We start from the raw sequence: 19,459 nt of genomic DNA on the forward strand, positions 1-19,459 counted from the left end.
CTATAAGGGGCACCGGGTCTTCTAAATAGACTTTCTGAAATCTTGGATACTTGTGTTAAGAACCGCATCCATGTTTCCAGTCATCCTACTTTCCACCTGTAATAAATACCTACCTTTTTCTTTACAGATTCATAAACATGACAAGCACCAAAGAATTCTCATGAACACTCGGATGCATCACATTCATAAAACCGCTAGTCAACACATTTAAAAATTAAGTTACGGCGTAGTTAAGCGCTTTAGTTGAAATTATATAAATGTGTTATTATCTTTAGCTTAAGGTTAGATAATTCATTTAATGGTTCGCATATTTTTAGTTTTAAGTTTTAGAGTAAACAGGGGCTTCTTAATTTATAGATAGGGTTGCGCCGAAGAGTCACTCGCATAAAAAAACTCTTGTGCAAAAGTCATCAATCGCACGCACCTTTTTGTAGTACCTACGCACTTCACAGCTGTTTATTATGTACGAAGGTTCTAGAGTATTTTTGGCACCCGAGGCCCAGGCGCTACCTGGGCTAAAGATGCCCCTTATACAGCCATAATATAAACAGATATTCGTTTGGCCATATTCGGTTTGGCCGTATTAATTCAGTTTCTGTAAAACCGAATGCGATTTAAAAATTATGCCTTACGCCGTATCACATTCGTATTATGTAAATCATTCGGAAGTGTAGTTAATTAAATTAAAACCGACCGACCTAATGTAAACGCGCCATAAAGTAAAGCTAAATGTGCAAAATCATCAATCGCACGCAACTTTTTGTAGTACCTACGCACTTCACAGCTGTTTATTATGTACGAAGGTTCTAGAGTACTTTATCTGAGCACAAATATGTAGTAGACTTTTCCGGCGCCTTTGATAATGCGTGGTGGTACTTAATCTGAAAGATCGTGGTTGCTTTAGTAACATATACAAACTAATATACACTTATATTCTTCACGGTTCTGTAAAACTGAAACTCTGAAACACCTCAGGGGTCGGTCATAAAATATTTATTTTGACAAGTAGGTATATACACGTAGTTACTGCACAACTAAATAACAGACACATTTAATTATTAAACCGAATTAAATGTATGCTGCGAGTATCGATAGCGATAAAAAAGATTTTTCTAATGTCCATCCCTAAAGAGAGACGTCAATGTCATACAGGCATCTGTCAGCCGCACCTTGTTACGGCGCATAGGGTTATAGTAGACAATTATTATTATTCACCGAAAATTGTATCCAATTATATTTTAATTATCTCCCTAAGTTTATGTCTCCATTTAGGTACATCTACCTGATGGTAGCTACTCAATTTGTTAAAGTGGTGAGTTGTTTATTTTTTAAGCATTTCAACCACTTAGGTACTGCTGATTTCAATAACCGATCACAATCTTTTCAATCTTCAATTTGTTTTTGACATTAGTTCTTTAGAGTTTCTATTAAAAATAAAGATCGATCCAAAGATTATGGATTAAGATCGATTGGCAAATTGGCAATTGGAAATTGGCAGTTAAATGTTAACTTAAAATGTTTTTTGTTATTCTTTCTTTTGTTTTAGTGCCATTGACGAAAACAAACAGGTAAGTAGGATAATTACCTACCTACATTATTCCAAAAGAGCGTTTCAAAGTCAGTAATTTTGATGGATGGGGTAGAGAGAGGGACTCTCGTTGTTACCTCCTATTAGTTTTTATGTTTGAAATCATGAGTGTTAGATACTCAAGTTTCTTCCAAGAATATTTTGTAGCTATAGCACTGTAGTCTGTAGTCATAATTAAATTATAACTTATTAAAGAATGGAGGAAAGTATTTTTATTACGAAAAATCTTTAAAATTGTAATAAGCTATAGTCTCTAAGATATGTGCCTATCGTTGCTTTAGATAATTAAGTATTAGCAGAGTACAAAAGATGTTTATTACTTATGTATGTACCTACGAATAAAGATTATTATAATTTGGAACCTTACTATTACCTAGTACCTATAATAATTATTGTGTGCATGTGTATGATTTGTAATTTTAAAATAAAATGTTAGCTAAAATTATTTGGTTTTATTTGAAAAGAAATTACTACCTGAATAAAAATAAGTAAGTACCTAAAATGTTCGTATCGTGCAAAACTCTTAAGTGAATCAAGTTAAATACCTTTTTTTGTGTGTCCAATAAAACAGGGTTATTGTCAATCAAAAACTCATCAGATTTACCAAGAAACTCAAGAGAATTTCATGCTAATGAAACACATACTAAATAGTGTATCTATTTCCCCAACATTTTTTCCTATCAATTACTAATCATTAAGTATACAGACACCAATAAATAAACAAGAAATTATAAGCAGTATTTTATGGTAAAAAATAAACTAAAAATTAAAATTATAGTACTTGTCTTAAAAGTAATGTATTCAAAGTCTATATTAAAAAGTACTAAAGTCATAGAGAAACTATGAAAAAGTGTCAAAGTCAAATTGATTTGGCCTTCATTCATACTTGTCATTGTCAAATTTGACAATAACGAAATAACCTAACTTTTTTAATGTACTCGAAAATCCGCGAGAAAATTTCCCGAAAAAGCAATTTATTTTGTTTTAATTTCTAAATCAAAATCCCTATTGTATCGATTAGGTAATATGACAAACATGTTAACGATTATTACGTTCCATGCGTAACCATATTCGAAACATTGTAGGACCATAATATTATTGTTGTTATTTATTAATTAGGTGTTTTAGTGTGTACGCAAATTTAACTATCATTTGAAAGAGTAGTGTTTTATCAGTGATCATACGTTATAATAAATTTGCACACATCAATTGTCACAATCATGTATATTCAGTAGGTAGAAAGAAAGTCAACCTTTGGACTTTAGTTAATCGCAATAAAATAATGTATATTGGTTACACCGCTCCTATCGTGGTTTTTGTGCTTTCAGTAATTGTGTCATATATATTTGTGATGAGTCCAACAGGTGGGTAGCATAACCACAGTCATAGTTATTCACATTTATCTTTTATTTTGAAGTTAACTTCCAACACACTATAATTTAAGCAATTTATAATGAATGATAAAACCTACTGTCCTTGAATCATAATATTATCTTGTTGACAGTTAAACATTCACTCAGTTGCTTTTTATACATTTTTAAGACATCAAGTACCTGCTTCAATATTTTCTATATTCTCATTTGAGTAATGACAACATTAATAATCATATTTATTTTTATAATTAATAAGTAACCAGTTACATAAAATATATATTTTATAGTGTAAAGAATAACTACAATAGTGTGATTATTAATAACTGTTAACCATTATATAATATCTTCATTTTCAGCTGATGAGATGGCAAACAATGGATATGTGTTTATTTCGAATGCTGCCAAGGCCTATGCAGTTTGTCAAAGAGCTTCAAAGTTAGTGCAAAGAGTTTTGTATCTGAGAGTTAAGGAAAACACAGAGGCATCATTGCCTATGCTTAGCAAACAAATTGAACATGTTTATTGTAAGGTAAGTTAAGAAAAATAACTCTAGGTAAATAAAATGGTCTCTTAATGGTGCAAAGGGTGGCCACCGGGTGGTCTTAGTTAGGTAAAAATCCAGTCCCATTTAGAGGTAAAGGACTAGCCTTTACCTCTAAAAATTAGGCGCCTTTTGAAGGTTTCCCCCGTCATAAAAAGGTTAATCGAATGGAGCTTAGATTTGAACCCAGTATTATAAAGTACTAGATATTTGCAACCTAACAGCTATAACAATTAAGCTGCTTCTGACTTCTAAAATTAGACTTAACTTTATCATTTTCCAAGTGCTCCCATTTATCAATATAGATTTAAATTGCTTAAAACATGGAATAAGGGCTTTCACATACCCAAATATTTTTCAAATAACTACCTGGGCACACCCGGTTCTGGGTACCCAGGTAGAAAACCTTATGTGGGACTAATAACATGACTCGTCAAAAGGTGTTACATATACATAGTACATTACAGCCTTTTTGAATTAAAAAGTGTAATAATTAGAATAAAAAAATTATAAAAACTGTTTGTCTTCTCTTTCCAGGCGACATCTCACTACAATCATTTAGATGTAAGACTGATATTGAAACAAGGTGGTGTGAGGAATGAGAACACAAACTTTCCAATTGACCTAGTGTTGTATGATAATGAACTCTCAAGTGATATAGACAGCCTGAAGAGCTCTGTGAATAGTATAAGAAGTGGTTGCAGAGTACTAAATCTTGGTAAGTAATTTAATTTAATTACAAACTGAAAAAGTTTATCAATAATTACTAACAGCCTCCTTATTCGAGCAATGCTGAAAAGGAAAAGAAAATCCTAGTGTGGGGCATATTTTTTTAATCAATGAAATCAATATTATTAAGCTCTATTCAAGGAGCTTAAAATCTCAAAAATTATTCGAAAATCTCAATAATTATTCAAATCTAAAATCTATACAATCCAAACCATAGCATGAAAAGTTAACAGTTATCCTAACAATTACTTTTCAGAGAATACAAGATTGGATATTTTATTAAGATATGTTAAAAAAATGTTATTGTTAACACTAGCCATTGCCATTATCTCTGCATTGCCTGTTAGAGATGTGATAAGATTTGTATATTTTACAAGTCATGCAATAACTATGATAATAACCATGGCTGAAACTGTTGATAAAAGTTGAAGCATTTTTTAAATGCACCAAAAAATGAACTCAATTATTATTACAATAAAACTATAATACAATGTATTAAAACGTAAACTGTGGAACGTAGCTGGTTCCAAATAACCTTGACATGTTTTAAATTAGGAATTTGTTAAACATTTATTCACTTCATTCTTTTAAAGTCGCACCTTTGTCCGATAAGAATGAACAGAATCCTTAGCCTGCCCAGAACCATGTGATAATGCGTTAGTATATTAAGTGTAGTCATCATGAAGGTTCAATTAACTACCTGATAATAGAGCTACAGATGGAAAATGTTAAGTTATGGAATATGATTATAAGAGTTGTATTTGTTTTTCAGATGTTGATGAAGAACCTGTCGGTATTTTAGAAAAAGTAAGAACTTACGAGAATGTCGTTTTGGGTGGCACCTTCGATCGGTTACATAATGGACATAAGTTGCTGTTGTCACAAGCTGTATTGCGAGCTACTAAGTCGGTAACTGTGGGAGTTACTGACATCAATATGCTTCAAGGTAACTCCTACAAACATATAGACAACTAATAAGTGTATAATAATAATGGTAAAATAAAGATTTATCGCTTAAAAATCGTTTTAAACGACTCACAAATAGAGCATACTTTATTTTAACTTAATTATCTACTTAAAATTTAAATATTTCAGTTAAAACTATACCGGAACTAATACAACCGGTAGACGTAAGAATAAAAGAAGTACGTAATTTCCTGATGGACATCAATCCGGACTTGGAATACAATTTGTTTCCCCTAAGAGATCTGTACGGCCCGACGAAAGATGATCCTAAATTTCAGGTACTTATTTTACATCTATTTACCTCTGTATCATATTCACCCCGTTTTACAGTTATTTCTTTAACATGCTTATAAGATATGTCAATGCAACATGTTAGCATAGAGAAACTAAATAATTATTGTATAGATATAACTGCACCTTTTGTATTCTCTTTCATTTTGGCTAACAGCCGTTAGGATTCCGTCATGCACTTGTGAGACTAATATCACAACAACTGACAAGTTAGAGCCTTATTTTTACGTAGAGTAAAAGATTTACTGTTCAAAACAGTACAAAATAAACTTCTTACTCGCTTTTCTCTACACAATGAAACGTGGTTTAAATAAAATAAATTCTTAACTTTACAGTTAATAGTGGTGAGTGATGAAACGGTTCGAGGAGCCAATAAGATAAATGAGAAGCGACAGGAGAAGGGGATCCCACCGATGGACGTCCACGTGATCACCATCATAGAGGACTCCCACGCGTGCACTAAAGCCGCTGAGGAGTGCAAGGTCAGCTCCAGTAACCAGAGGATGAGGATGCTGGGCAAAGTCATAAGGGAACCACAAGTAAGTTATGTTCTAGAATGTTCTTTCATTTACGGAGTTGATCTTTATTTTACAATATAAGGCTATTCGTATACTGTCTGTCTGTTGGTGGTATATTTACTTGTATTTAAAAACAACTAATGCGGTTTTTATCAATGGATACAGTGGTTTATGAGGAAACTGCTGAAATGGCCGTTATAGTATATATGTTACAGCCAGAGTGATTAAATAGCAATTATTCATAATGACTGGTTATTATGAATAATCGTATAAAAATGTCAAATTCACTAGACAATGTAATAAATTAATCACTTTATCTAGATATTATTCATAATAGGGAGTCCAAGTTAGTCAAAGTAATAATACATGTGTAACTCAAAATGTCACAAGACTTTTACTTGTAAGAATAAAAATTAATCTTTAAGATCAGAGACTAATTTGTTTTAGCATAAAGGACATGGCTAAACCAAAGTATGGACGTCGTAACCCGTACAAATAAATATTGTATAAATATGGTACCTAGCAATAAATAAAGCCGCATAATTAAAGATTGATATTTTGTAGTTAAGAAGGTCCAGAAACTTGGCATATCTGCGCAATCCTGAAAATAAAGTAGCGCTCCTACGTCAAACAACGTTACAAAAACTTCAAAATATAACATTGCTCTGAACTTTTACCAAGGCGTTTTGATGAACCTGAGCCGAAAGTTATTTATATATGAGGTAGATAGGTAAACAATTCTGCTTATACTAGATAATGAACACAAAGTAAAAGGACAGACACAAAATATATTTAAGATTGTGCAATCTTATACAAAATATATATTTTGTGTGATCAAAACATTTACAATTATTTGGTTTCAGAAAAAAGTCATTATATTACCGTTATTAAAAATTGATGTTCGTTTTATTATTTCGATTTGATTTTCGGGGAAACTAATGTCCTAATAATAGCTTGCAGTACCTACTTCCGTGTTGTCATGTCAAACCACAACAGAAAAAATCAATTATGAAACTTATTTTTTGTTAATTTTTGTTCACCAAGTTATAAGAATTAGTTAAACACAAAATAATTCATAAGTGAATATTTAAATGATACGGGTTAGCGTGAAATTCGTATTCTTGTTATTATGCCTGGGTCAGTCATTTAGCCATCTCCTTTGATTCGCATAACGTTAGTAGGCCTAATAACTTATGTAGGAAATGGCGGTGGTGAACTTTTAGTGCCCTATACATAATTCCGATCAAACTAATTTGCTATAGTTTCTGTAACAATTAAATAATAATGTTGGTTAAAAATTTAATATGCTATGCAACAAAAGTTAGTGACAGAACCGAATTGCTACAAAACCGACTCCACGTAGTCTTGTTTGTCCTACCCCTAGAGTGTAATTTAAAATCGCGTAGGCGCGTAGGAGCGAGGCGGCCCGCGGGCTGAGGAGCAGGAGGCTACTAACGAGCCACCGTGGCTGAGGCTGGCTGGCGAAGCCGGCCAACAAGCCGAAGGTGGTGGCGGTGGTGAGCGAAAGCCGTCTGCGACGATTAGCACACGTGTGGCCGCCGAAGGCCCGCAGCGCCGGAGCCATCACAGAAACCCTGCCTGCTGCATGGTGCATGTTTGTTTGCATGCTGCTCGTTTTATTACATTATCCAAGTCTTCGAAGATAGTATATAAAATTGCTAGTTAATGTGATTAATTTTGTGTCATTTATCACTTTATCTAAATTGAGTAGACGTTATACATAATTGCTAGACAGTATATATAATATCAAGATTTATTACTTTGGCTGTAACATATATATGATGTAATAAACTAACATATGAAACAGAGTTTGTTTGTGTGATTAATGGCTATCTCCATTGTTTCGTGTATCATCTCAAGCAAATATCACGCAACAATTATTCACTATAATGATTGTTTAAATATTCAAATAAATAAATAAATGGTATCCCTGATTAAAAATGATCTTAAACATATTTTATCAAAGACAAATAATTCATGTAAAACTTATGACTCCACTATTTATATTGAGTATTTACTTAACATTAGTCATGGGATTTAAATCTCTTTTATTTTTGTTTATATGAGTAGGTATTTTGTTTTTCAGCCTAATCCGAACATCCCAGATTGGCCGTACGTAATCGGACTGGCCGGAGGTATTGCTGCCGGGAAAACTCGTATTTTGCAAAAATTAAAGTAAGTATGTTTAATTGCTTTCCTTTTATTATTTGAAACAATGTAAAACGATATAATGAGTAACAGTAAATGCACTTGATAACCTCTACGGTTGAGTGGTCTTACGACTTGTAATTAGAAAGAGTTGTAAATAGAAAATGTGTTGAAATTTTGGCAGATTACAGTACCTTTAATATGAGTATGCGTTGAACGAAAACGAAACGAGAGCGCGTTCGGCGTTCTGATTGGCTAGCGTGAATGAACTAACCAATCAGAGCGCCGAACGCGCTCTTGTTTCGTTTTCGTTTAACGTAAAGCAAACTCGTACTAGGGTATACAGGTGGTTGATACAATCATTTTTTCTTGGCGTATGTATGTATTTAATTTGATTCACAGGGAAAAAGGCGCGGCGATTTTGAACTGCGATACTATCGCTCACGAGCTGTACAAACCGGGCCTACCGCTCAACCGTACGATATCTGAGAATTTTGGCAAGGAAGTCATCACAGAGGCTGGAGAGGTGGACAGGAAGAAGCTTGGGTCTATCGTTTTTAGTGATAAGGTAAACTATTCATTATTAATTATACACAATATTCGACTTTATTTCAAACCAAGAAAGTTGAAAATCTGTTGAAGAAAAACAGATAGACTGTAAGAATACTTCTATTATTCGCAAGGAAATAGCTTCTGAAATGTTCATTATACGCCCTGTGAAAATAATCGTTTGCTTTGTTCTATAGTTCTGTATACTTAATACCATATCAGAGATAGACTCGATAAAAGTACGACTCATTATTGAGAAGCTATTCAGTAACCTGTATCCCTAGTACGAGTTTGCTTTACGTTGAACGGAAACGAAACGAGAACGCAAGCGGCGCTCTGATTGGCCGGCGCGAATAAAACAACCAATCAGAGCGCCGAACGCGCTTTTGTTTCGATCTCGTTAATCGTAAAACAAACTCGCACTAAGGCCTCTGGTGTACGACTATGTAAACTTAATGCCCTCTCTTATTGTTTTAGGAACAATTAGATAAACTAAACAGCTTAGTATGGCCAGAGGTGATAGCGGAGACGCAGCGTCGTATCAAAGCTTTGGGTGAACAAGGCTACCGTATCGTGGTCATGGAGGCGGCTGTAATGGTGCGAGCAAAGTGGTACAAGTATTGCCATCAACTGTGGTCCGTCATCATACCTAGGGATGAGGTCAGTTCACACACAACGGTTTTTTTATATTAAAGATAACTTGAGAAACAAAATGATAGTAAGCAGTTGCCATCAGAAAACTGTTGAAGGCAAATCCTCCTCTAACGTAGGTCACCGGTGACCTACGTGGCAGTTAACGTGTTAAGTTTCTTTTTCATCGGGTAACTTGATAAACAAAATGATGGTAAGCAATCGGCGCCGACCATAAACACATGCAACGCTAGAGGAGTTGTAAGTGCGTTACTTCGGCCTCTTGTTGGTTTGAGATCTACAAATTTGGTCTGAGGTATTATATGAAAAAACTTACAGTTTTTGAGAAAAACTCAATGTCATTTATTTTACTGAAAATTTTTAAATATTGTTCCCGGTTGGGTTACAACTATGTGCATCGTTTCTGTCATGATCTTTACTTCAGACTTGTCGGAATTTTTGATATTTCAAAAAAACAGGTACTTATTATATTATTTCAAAATAATACACAAACCTTCAAAACTAACGTAACACTATAAGCGAAATAATCTACCATTCTTCATCCGCAGGCGATAAAAAGGATACAGAAACGAGACAACCTCTCAGCGGAGGACGCGGCCAAGAGAGTGGACTCCCAAGTGTCTAACGAGGACCACGTGGCCGTAGCCAACGTGGTATTCAGCCCCAACTGGAGCACAGACCATACGGACACACAACTTGAAGCCGCGTGGAAAGAACTGCAGGAGTATCTAGCTAAGAGAAAGTAGGTGAGATTAGACAAGAAAGTAGCAATATTAGCTATTGTTACGGGTCTAAAGGGAAACCCTAAACACGTTTACTGTTCGAGCATCCTACGACAATATAAGCCCCGGTATACATCGAAACTGTTCGAGGTTGCTCGAACATTTCGATCCACACGAACATCTTTTCGCGCAAGCATGTTGTATAATTTAATGAATGCGAAAGTAATAAGCTGATTTGCCTCTATTTTTGATGAAAACTTATCAAAAGAGCGAGGTGTTCAGTGAATGGTTTTTAAAAGCATGTAAACAATTAAATATTTTTCTGTTATTGGGAGTACACAGCTTTTACACAAAAAAATGTTTCTTTAAACAATTGAATTACAAGTAGTCCAGCTTATATATAACATATTATATACAACAGGGTTCAGTCTATTAGGCAGGTGAAGGCCATTGCACCACTTTAAAAAGTTTTGAAACTCATTATGGTTTTAACTAAATAATCATGCCTTGCATCGGTTTATTAATTTGTATGAAAAAGAACGTACATAACGAAGTATGAACAATGGTGATGTGCAATTCTCTTTAGCAGGCTGTGGAACAAGTTCATCAGATGTAAATGAATTTGTTCTATTTGTAGCATTGACAATAAACGTAGCATTTCGATTAGCAATAGTCCATAGGGTTTTTAAAATTATTTTGGTTTGTTATAATATTTTATTTATTTGTGTTTTATGAATATCTAAGTTATTTAGATACCACTTTATCCAAGAATGTGATTTACATTGGTATTGGGATGTACAGACTCCTAGGTCCACTTATTTCATCTATCTGAGTGGATTAAGGGCACTTTTTGCCATTACTAAATGAAGCAGAGTTCAGTGTCGAACTCAACTGAGCCCAAAAACCCCCAGTGAAAAGACTATTACATTTTTTGGTATATTCTATTTTATTTTTGTTTTTTATTTTATTTATATGTATTATTTTTAATTTTATTTCTATTATTTTTTTATGTACGTTGTTGAAGCTTCATTTTTATAACAATAAAAAAATGGCAGAATGGTCTTAACCCAAGTTAACTAAACTTATAATAACTACATACTACTACACCGTAATCAGTTCAGTTACTTAGGCTTAACTTATTTTGTTATTCAATGAAGTTTCATCAGCTATTTTTTATTCATCTTACTAATTGTAAGCATTTTAATTTGATAATATTGTACAAACATTTTGTTTTAGGTAAAATAATGTATACAAATAAAAAATATATAACACACAACAGTACATGCATATTATATTATCGCCGACTTTAATTGTAAGCTGGTGTAATCAAACCCAGCCGATGCCATATTTTTATATATAGTTGAGATAAAAAATCTTTACTAATTTATTTATGTAATACATGTAGCGAGGCTGCTCAACTAGTTTCAATCTACATGGCCACATCAACACTGATGTTGTGCATGATTATGAGCCCCAGTTGTAACTTGAAACTAGTCGAACATCTTCGAACAGTTACGGGCGTAAACTGTATGTTATTATTAATTTTTAAATGATGTCAAATTTTTATTTGTTTTATACCTACAGCTTATATAATAACTAACTACGTTTTAGCATCAATGGCGATAATATTTATTATTATTTTCCCATTTCTTGAATCTGTATGCTCCATAGACAATATTTTGTGCGAATAAAGAATTGTATTGTGTAAAAAGTGTTCATTGGCATTTAGTAAAAAATATATCGTGTTAGTCGTTGGTTTGGTTTAGGAATTATATTTTGGCTGTTAACGTATGTTAGTATTGTAAAGACTTGAAAATGAAATAAATCAAATATTTTTGTTATTTTTATGGTCTTATTTTATTGTCTAGCAAACAACACTGGCGTTATATTATTCCATTCTAAATAAATTGTGTTTTTTTACCAACGATATATTTTATACCGAATATTGTTTCACCGGCCGCTGCTCATGGTCAACCGAAATACCAAAGGTACTTATTACCGAACTTTTGGGGGCTGGGAATTTAAGAGTTGTTAGGGAATTGGGAAGGGAGTAATTGGGTCTCCGGTAACCTCACTCAACACAAAACACGCGTTGTTTAACTTCAGTTTTCTACGAGGCCGTGGTATCACTCTGGTCGAGCCTCCTATTTGTGCCGAAGCATGGCTCTCTCACTAAATAATTAAACATTGTGAAAAGGTGTCTGGAAATGTGCCCGGTATATGGCAATAGGCTTACCACCTATTATTACATGGGACTTACAACATAAATTGTGAAAAGTGGGTGTACATTATTCAGTGGCATTAGGTACAAGTGCCATAAGTGCACCTCTGCCTACCCTTCCGGATTAAAGGCGATATAATAAAAATGTGAAACAAGCCCTTAGGTAAAATTATAAGACTTGTTTTCCATTATAGAAGTTATACTGAACGTTTTCTGAAATTAGTATTATCATTTACCTAAATTGGTCGTTGTGATTCTGATTAGGATTTTGTGAGCACTTTGGTGATTATTATAGAAATGATATTGTACTCAAGTACGATCTTTGATGTGCTTACACTGATTTGGTATTATGTATTTTGTTGTAATACTTGGTCAGTGATTACAGATAATTTTCAATCGTCATTTAGAAAGCTCCCATGGTATTTTCAACTCGAGAAGTGAAACAGTATAGACGTCTGGTCATATCATGAAGTACCTAATATTTATTTTTGGTGTTCTTTTCAATCCCATCCTCGCCGACTACACAAATATCACCAAACCTGATCCTGACGCTCAAAAGATTGACGTTATAGTAAGTTTCATGTTACATTATTTTCAACGTTTTACTTGATTAATAAGTGCCTCCCTATGTATGTAACGTAAGGTGTATGTTTTTCAAACATTTTAGTAACTGTTAAGATTTCGTCCTTGATTTCAGGTGGATATAATGACTTCACATTTCAAAACCAATGGATGGAATAATGTTATGTGCGTCGGGAACCTGCCAACTTCATTCTTTAACAGAATCAAGCACCTACCATTTACTCTCACTGTTATGAATCTAAATAAACGACAGGATCACTACGTAGATGATGTAGTCCCATACCATTCTAACATCATCGTCATCAGCTGTCAGGATTTTAAAGATTATGAAGCACTTATAGTGAAATTAGTTGCTTCACCCTACTGGCACCCTCTAGCCAACATCATTTTATATTACAACAGATTAGAAAACAAAGAAATTATGGCGAAGATATTCTTCAGCTTATGGTACCATAAAGCTATTAATACAGTAATGGTCCAGTACAACGATGTAGAAGATACATTTCTCGTGTCCAATTACACTCCGTATGTAAATGAAAAATATGAGATACAGCCGAGCAATAAGTTTGGCTGCTGGACTACGAGGAACCTTGGGATCCCAGTTGTTAGTTTCGTAAAAGGATTAACGTGCGTAGAAAGATGTCATAATGTGACAATACTGTCCAGACTAAGGGCCCAAAACCTTGGCACCTGCATTGGTTTTGACACAATTGCCATAAAATCCACTAAAGACCTGAAAAGACTTAATTTGTTCGAAGACAGGAGCAAGAATTTCCACGGTTTTATGTTTAGATCTTATGTTACCGAAGTCGAACCATTTTCTTTGATAGACGTGCACGAAGACGGGAGCTACACACTGCGAGCGCGCGACGGAATGATCTGGAACACGATGTCTAAACTCATGAACTTTGGTATTGATCTTAGTCCCAGTGTGAGCGCCATGAAGAAACCTTTCAATTTCGAAGTTAATATCGAACAGATATTCTCCTTCGCCCGTAGGAAGGGAGATCTGTGTCTCTTTCCTATTTACCAATTTGATGTCATTGTTGTTGAAATCGATTTCACTTTTCCGTTTAAGGAAAGCGGTATTTGCATAGCGGCAGGACGTGCAGGCTTCGAAACTACTCTGTTTAAAATGAAAAACTTGACAGTGAATTTGAAATACTTAGTCGTATTCTATGGTTGCTTCGCATGTATTTGGATGGTATTTTCTCTCTACAAAGCTGCTGAAAAGGGACATTTCACTTGCGACCAAATAGGAAAAGATTTTATGAATGCCTGGAGAAACGTTCTAATGTTGAATCTTTGTAATCCACCGAAGTACGAATCTTTTCGTATATTCCTTACTCTATGTTTGTGGAGCTTCTTTGTATTAAATTTTACAACTCAGGCCAAAATAATATCATTCTTCACTGCTGCGAAGAGAGGTAAAGAGGTCGATACCTTCGAAGATGTTATTGAAAAAGGATACCCTATCGAAGCAATGGCGTCACCTGATTTGATCCTTCCAGACACGGAGGAAAAGTTCAGAATTATCAATTCAAGGCTGGTGTACGAACAGGACATTTACGGGTGTATCACTCGCATGGCAAGTGACAATCGGCGATTTTGCCTCATAGATTGTTCAGTGGGTCGATACATTAAACGGAACAAACTGAATAACAAAGGGGAACAATATTTACACATCGCTGAACGAGACAGAATACATAGCCATTACTTGACCATGGTGCTTTCCAAACATTCTCCGCTGACAGACCGATACAATAGATACATGATGATGATATTTGAAGCCGGACTGATAGGCAAATGGGAGCAGTACAGATACACCGACATAAAAGATGAAGTCACTACAAAAGCACTGAGTATCCAAGATTTAAGCGGCATTTTTAAGGTGTTCTGTTTCTATATAGGCCTCACTTTAATTTCTTTTATGTTTGAATTGGCGATACCCGCCGTAGAATCATGCCGAAAGAAAATGTCTAAATCAAGAAAGCGTAAATTCTTGACCAAAGTGCGATATGATTAAGATCTCAAATTTAGTATCCCTGACTCTAAAAAAAAAAATGAGTCCTTATGTAGATAAGGAGTCAATTTTATTATAATTATACACTTTTAAAATCATTTTTGTAGTAGCACAATATTACTCATATTGCTGTAGTAGCCACCTGGGTAGCTTTAAATTTAAAACAACACTATTTAAGATTATGGAAAATAGTTTTTAAATTGTGCTTGGATTTTTCGGCCCTTATGAATGATTAAGTGCCCTCAATTAAATTGATGTCATGAGTACCGTAGTATCTATGTAGTTCAATTGTTCAATGCTTATTTAAAAATAATAGGTACTCTAGAGAATTAACTTTAAGTAGGTAGGTAGACAGGTAAATTATTATCAATGCCATAACTGTTTCCATGGCAACCATACAATCTACAAACAATGCCTCTATTCTGCTGTTATTAGGTAAGTACTTACATACTTATTATAAGTAGTTTCGATTACCTACTTTTGGGGTATACTTAGGTAGTTAAGTAGTACATGAGAATATACGGATGCCTACCTAAGCACATATCCATTATTGAGTGACTACTATACAAGGAAAAAAATAACTGAGCCTTACTAACAAAACCAAAATATGCTTTATCCAATCCTATTTTTTTCGTAACAATGTCCGTTCGGTGTCCGCACCAGATGTTTACCTATCAACTGTAAAATCTTTGTTATTATTTATGTAGGTAAGCACGGAATACAGAAACTAGTTTTTCTATTCCATGTAGGTAAGCATCCCCATTCGCCAATGTCAAAAGGTCCCAAACGACTTGCCCAAAAGATTAATTGTTGTAAGACCGACCGTGACAACGAATGCCGGAAAAACTGGACACGAACACGACACTGGACCCAAATTGAATTTGACGTTGGGTTGAGGTCGACGTTGTATCGATCCCTGTTTGTATTTTTTTCTCTACTGTTGTTTTACCGTTCGTCCGCGTCCCTTCAAAGTAATAATAATATTGTGAGGATTCGGCATCAGGTACCTAGATATAAACCGACGAGTATACGAAATAACAAGACGAATAAATAATGTGTTTCATGTAGTTAATTAATTGTAATTAGTTTGATGTGTATAATATTTTAACCATCTTATTTTTATTTTTAAATAAGTACGAAGTTGATAATAAAGAAGTGGCTATATTTTCCGTTTGTTCCCTACCTTTTTTACTAAGACCTAAAGGTAATAAAATTATATTTAATTTATGTATTAATTTTACAAAACAAAATCAGCGCGCTATTTATTTACCTATCATACAGTTCACTATTACAAGAATATTTGAATTTCGCGGGCGATTGTTGCGTTAGATTTAATGAACATTTGTATAAGAAATACAATTTATCGCCAAATATTAAAAAAATACAAAGTAATAGTAATTGTTTTGTGTCTAAATACAGTATATCACTATTAAAATAATTTCTATATGATGAGGTTTGTTTGTTCCATAAATATTTTTTTTTATTTTTAAGTGGTCGTCTAATGGCAACACTATGTTGATTGTTTATGGGCGATTCATGGTGGAAAAATTAGTCAACAGTTTTTAGAGAAACATAAAAATATACCTGAAACGGCACGCTTAAAGCCATTTAGTTTAGTTTAATGGGAAACACGCATAATAAAAACTCTGAGCACAAGAATCAAAAACAATCTACGCATTCAGACCGCGACGGCCAGGCGTTCACTAGTCAGGTAAGTGAAACGAAAAACTTGTTAATGTCATTCTCAGCTGAACTCGCGGAGTTACTAATATTTTTGTTAATAGAGACTGTAATCCTGTAGCTGTAAGTTGCGGCGTAGTGGCTCTAGAATTTGCTTTGTGTAAAAGAGATCTGGTACCGAGGGATTCATAAAAATGTCTATTGTTTGTGTCAGTTCTTTGTTACGTTTAGGCGCATAATTTATTTTTGTATTTAGTTCAGTCTCTCCCATTTCGTGGGCAACCTCAGCGGGCGTTCCTTCGTCAGTGTTACGAGCAACCAGTCGGTGTACAGTGCATCACGGCCTTGGTCTCGCGTCTCGAGGCGAAGGTTAGTATACACATACAATATACAATTAGTCAAAACAAACATGTTCTTTCCTTTGATTACAAGTAGATCGCGCCAGTTTCAAATTAACATTTTTATAACAACTTTACTTAAATCCGCTTCATGCCCATTGTCTTAATAATTTTACACTACTACTACTAAAATTAAAAGTAATATAAGTATTGTACTAATTAATTATTCACAATATTTACGTAAATTCGAATTTTTGTGAGAGTGACATTGTTTATTCAGCATGTCTTTTAATTTATTGATCAGATGTTTTGTCAACCATGATTATGGTATATTTAATTCATGGCTATTATCAATATGTTTCACATGTAAATGAGATTAAAGTTTAAATAAAACATAAAACCTTGATGTCTTGAGGTTCACCAAAAGTCCTTGAATATAAAAAATGCTGTGTTTTTTGTTTGTTTCACACCTTGAGCATCCTTAGCACCATTTTGTAAGTTCCCTGCATTTTGAGGGTCACTTAACTTTATTCTATTTTGTTTTATCTTTTGTTTATTTTTTTCTTTATCTTAAATTGAATATTTTAAAGAAAATAAGGTTCAAACAAAAACAACCTTGAAGATAATTAGATATATTTTGTTGAAAATCAGTAGGAATTAATTAATGATAATGTGCAACCATCAATAATGTTCAAATTCCTATCATAACCAATTATAAATGTATTATAAATAGGTAATTACTTCAACAGTTTAGATAAAATTGTCTTATAAATGTGTTATAACATATTGAAACTATTATTAACTAATTAGTAACTATTCCACATATGATAAATCATCAATACTCATTATAAGAATATTACTTTTATTCATTTAATTAATTTATCATGTTCTTAATTGCAATTGAACATTACTGTTACATTTTAATTTCATTTTCATTGAATAAAATCAGCATTTTCAGGTGTGCCAAAATTCATACACTCTTACTATTGTTGCTTATGTCCACATCATCATTATTTTCTTTCAATCATTATCTTGATGCCCTATAAGAAATAATATACCTAATCTTAATCTGATGACATCTTCACTATTGCACAAACTTTTGCAATAGTTAATAATATTGCTATCTTCATTGAACATGAATATTAAAAAACTGGAATAACAAAATCTATCTTAGGTACCTACATGACTTGCTTGTTTTAGAGCCTGTCTGAGTAAATTTATGTACTAAGTCTAACTGGCAAATACTAATTTTACATATCATCTAAAATTTATTTAAAAAATATCAATTAAGCTAAGAAAAACTTATTAGATTTGGATATGTCCTTTGTCCACCATTTGGCACACATGGTGTCTGTAAAAGCCATAGTCCTCACTTACATACATCAAAAAATATATACAATGCAAGGAGAATACAATACAAAAAATAACTTGGCAACATATACAGAAGGCAAATGAAATACAAGGACAAAGAATTAACTAATATCCTTGTATTGCAATAACTAATTAATTGGTGCAACTACAAATATACAGCTATTTTTTATTTTATAGAGACATCATGCCTATTTTGTAGTTAGTGTAATTTTAGATATCATATTAAATTACTCTTAGGAGATTGATTTAAAGATTTTTCTAGTATGACAACACTCATGTGTGCATTTATCCTAGATGTTTGTAATCAGGAAATCATTTCATGACTGCAACATCCTGTAGTGCAAACAATGATATTATGTTGATTGAGCTGATTATTTACATGCAATCATCCATTATAATTAATATCAGTTGGTATGTTTTATAGTGTAAGAATATAAAAAGAGGGTAATGGGGTTGTATAGTGAATAGTGGCTTGTAATCTACTTGTAACCAATACCTGGAATATTCTGCTGAATTGACTATTACAAATATTGTATTTTTTTCTATAAAATAATTATGTAATATGTGAATGTAATACAAAACCTGCGCTAGTATGCATAAAAACTTAATTTAATCCTTCTCCATAATGCATGACTCACTATTTTAAATTAACTTGCTATATACTTTTAACTAAAATAAATATTGAAAACCTTAGAATGTAGCAACTGAAACAGTTTTTGTTAATCAACCTATTACAGATGGAATGACTCCACATTAAAAAATCCACTAGAAGCAAGCAAGACTGCCTGGCCAGTTGCCCACAAAGAATCAATATTCCAACCTGAATTTCCCATCACCACTGATTTACTCCAGAAAGACTTTCAAATAGAAGAGACAATAGCTAAGGGTGCGTTCGGTGAAGTCTATAAAGTAAAGAAGATAAGTGAAGACAAAGAATACGCACTGAAAGTACTCAGTAAGTCACAGGTAAGACATTTTTTTATATTTTTATCCATTTACTGACTTTCACTAATCATTATGACATTTTGATCTTTTGCACAGTGTTGCTACTACAATCCCTTTTTTTTTAACTTAGACCCATTTTTTTTTTACAAAATGTCCGGTGCCTTTTGCCCTTTTTTTGCTACATAATGATAGAACTAGTAGG

At 33.4% G+C, this 19,459-nt stretch overlaps 4 protein-coding genes across 11 annotated transcripts in view; all 4 read left to right on the top strand.

Moving 5' to 3' along the window:
* Nucleotides 1-541, top strand: part of LOC118269177 (G-protein coupled receptor Mth2) — a 47,172-nt gene extending 46,631 nt beyond the window's left edge. For all 3 annotated transcript variants that reach the window (XM_035584144.2, XM_035584145.2, XM_035584146.2), the window contains one exon: nt 128-541. The gene's annotated coding sequence lies outside the window, so the exon portion shown is untranslated. The remainder of the gene's footprint in view (nt 1-127) is intronic.
* Nucleotides 542-2,463: 1,922 nt separating this feature from the next.
* On the top strand, nt 2,464-11,938 carry LOC118278794 (bifunctional coenzyme A synthase). 4 transcript variants are annotated; one of them, XM_035598149.2, is made up of 11 exons: nt 2,472-2,609; nt 2,917-2,952; nt 3,318-3,490; nt 4,040-4,220; nt 5,004-5,177; nt 5,327-5,475; nt 5,824-6,027; nt 8,114-8,202; nt 8,578-8,743; nt 9,202-9,384; nt 9,924-11,938. In XM_035598149.2, the coding sequence occupies exons 2-11, from the start codon at nt 2,940-2,942 to the stop codon at nt 10,119-10,121; spliced, it is 1,530 nt and encodes a 509-aa protein (XP_035454042.2). In that variant the 5' UTR covers nt 2,472-2,609; nt 2,917-2,939; the 3' UTR covers nt 10,122-11,938. The 4 variants fall into 4 exon arrangements, with proteins under 4 accessions (XP_035454043.2, XP_035454042.2, XP_050557396.1 ...); XM_035598150.2 differs by lacking the exon at nt 2,917-2,952 and having other exon boundaries at nt 2,464-2,609; XM_050701439.1 differs by having other exon boundaries at nt 2,486-2,952.
* Nucleotides 11,939-13,048: 1,110 nt separating this feature from the next.
* On the top strand, nt 13,049-14,926 carry LOC118269020 (uncharacterized). The gene has a single exon (XM_035583894.2). It carries the CDS (start codon nt 13,064-13,066, stop codon nt 14,924-14,926), a length of 1,863 nt encoding a protein of 620 aa, XP_035439787.2. The 5' UTR covers nt 13,049-13,063.
* A 1,501-nt stretch (nt 14,927-16,427) lies between these two features.
* The window catches only part of LOC118269431 (autophagy-related protein 101), a 59,518-nt gene continuing 56,486 nt past the window's right edge, over nt 16,428-19,459 (top strand). For 2 of the 3 annotated variants that reach the window (XM_050701503.1, XM_050701505.1), the window contains exons 1-3: nt 16,431-16,634; nt 16,860-16,972; nt 19,050-19,278. In XM_050701503.1, coding sequence (XP_050557460.1) covers nt 16,545-16,634; nt 16,860-16,972; nt 19,050-19,278 — 432 coding nt within the window. In that variant the 5' untranslated portion in view covers nt 16,431-16,544. Of the gene's footprint in view, nt 16,635-16,859; nt 16,973-19,049; nt 19,279-19,459 lie in introns of all 3 variants that reach the window. The other variant, XM_035584542.2, reaches the window with a different exon arrangement.

This window comes from Spodoptera frugiperda, chromosome 2, assembly GCF_023101765.2.
Source record: "Spodoptera frugiperda isolate SF20-4 chromosome 2, AGI-APGP_CSIRO_Sfru_2.0, whole genome shotgun sequence".
Lineage (NCBI taxonomy): Eukaryota > Metazoa > Arthropoda > Insecta > Lepidoptera > Noctuidae > Spodoptera > Spodoptera frugiperda.

Coding starts and splice junctions, on each gene's coding strand:
- LOC118278794 (XM_050701439.1), top strand. CDS start 2,871: ATGTATATTGGTTACACCGCTCCTATCGTGGTTTTTGTGCTTTCAGTA. Junction 5,476..5,823: donor AAGATGATCCTAAATTTCAG/GTACTTATTTTA, acceptor TTAACTTTACAG/TTAATAGTGGTGAGTGATGA. Junction 8,203..8,577: donor CGTATTTTGCAAAAATTAAA/GTAAGTATGTTT, acceptor TTTGATTCACAG/GGAAAAAGGCGCGGCGATTT.
- LOC118269020 (XM_035583894.2), top strand. CDS start 13,064: ATGTGCGTCGGGAACCTGCCAACTTCATTCTTTAACAGAATCAAGCAC.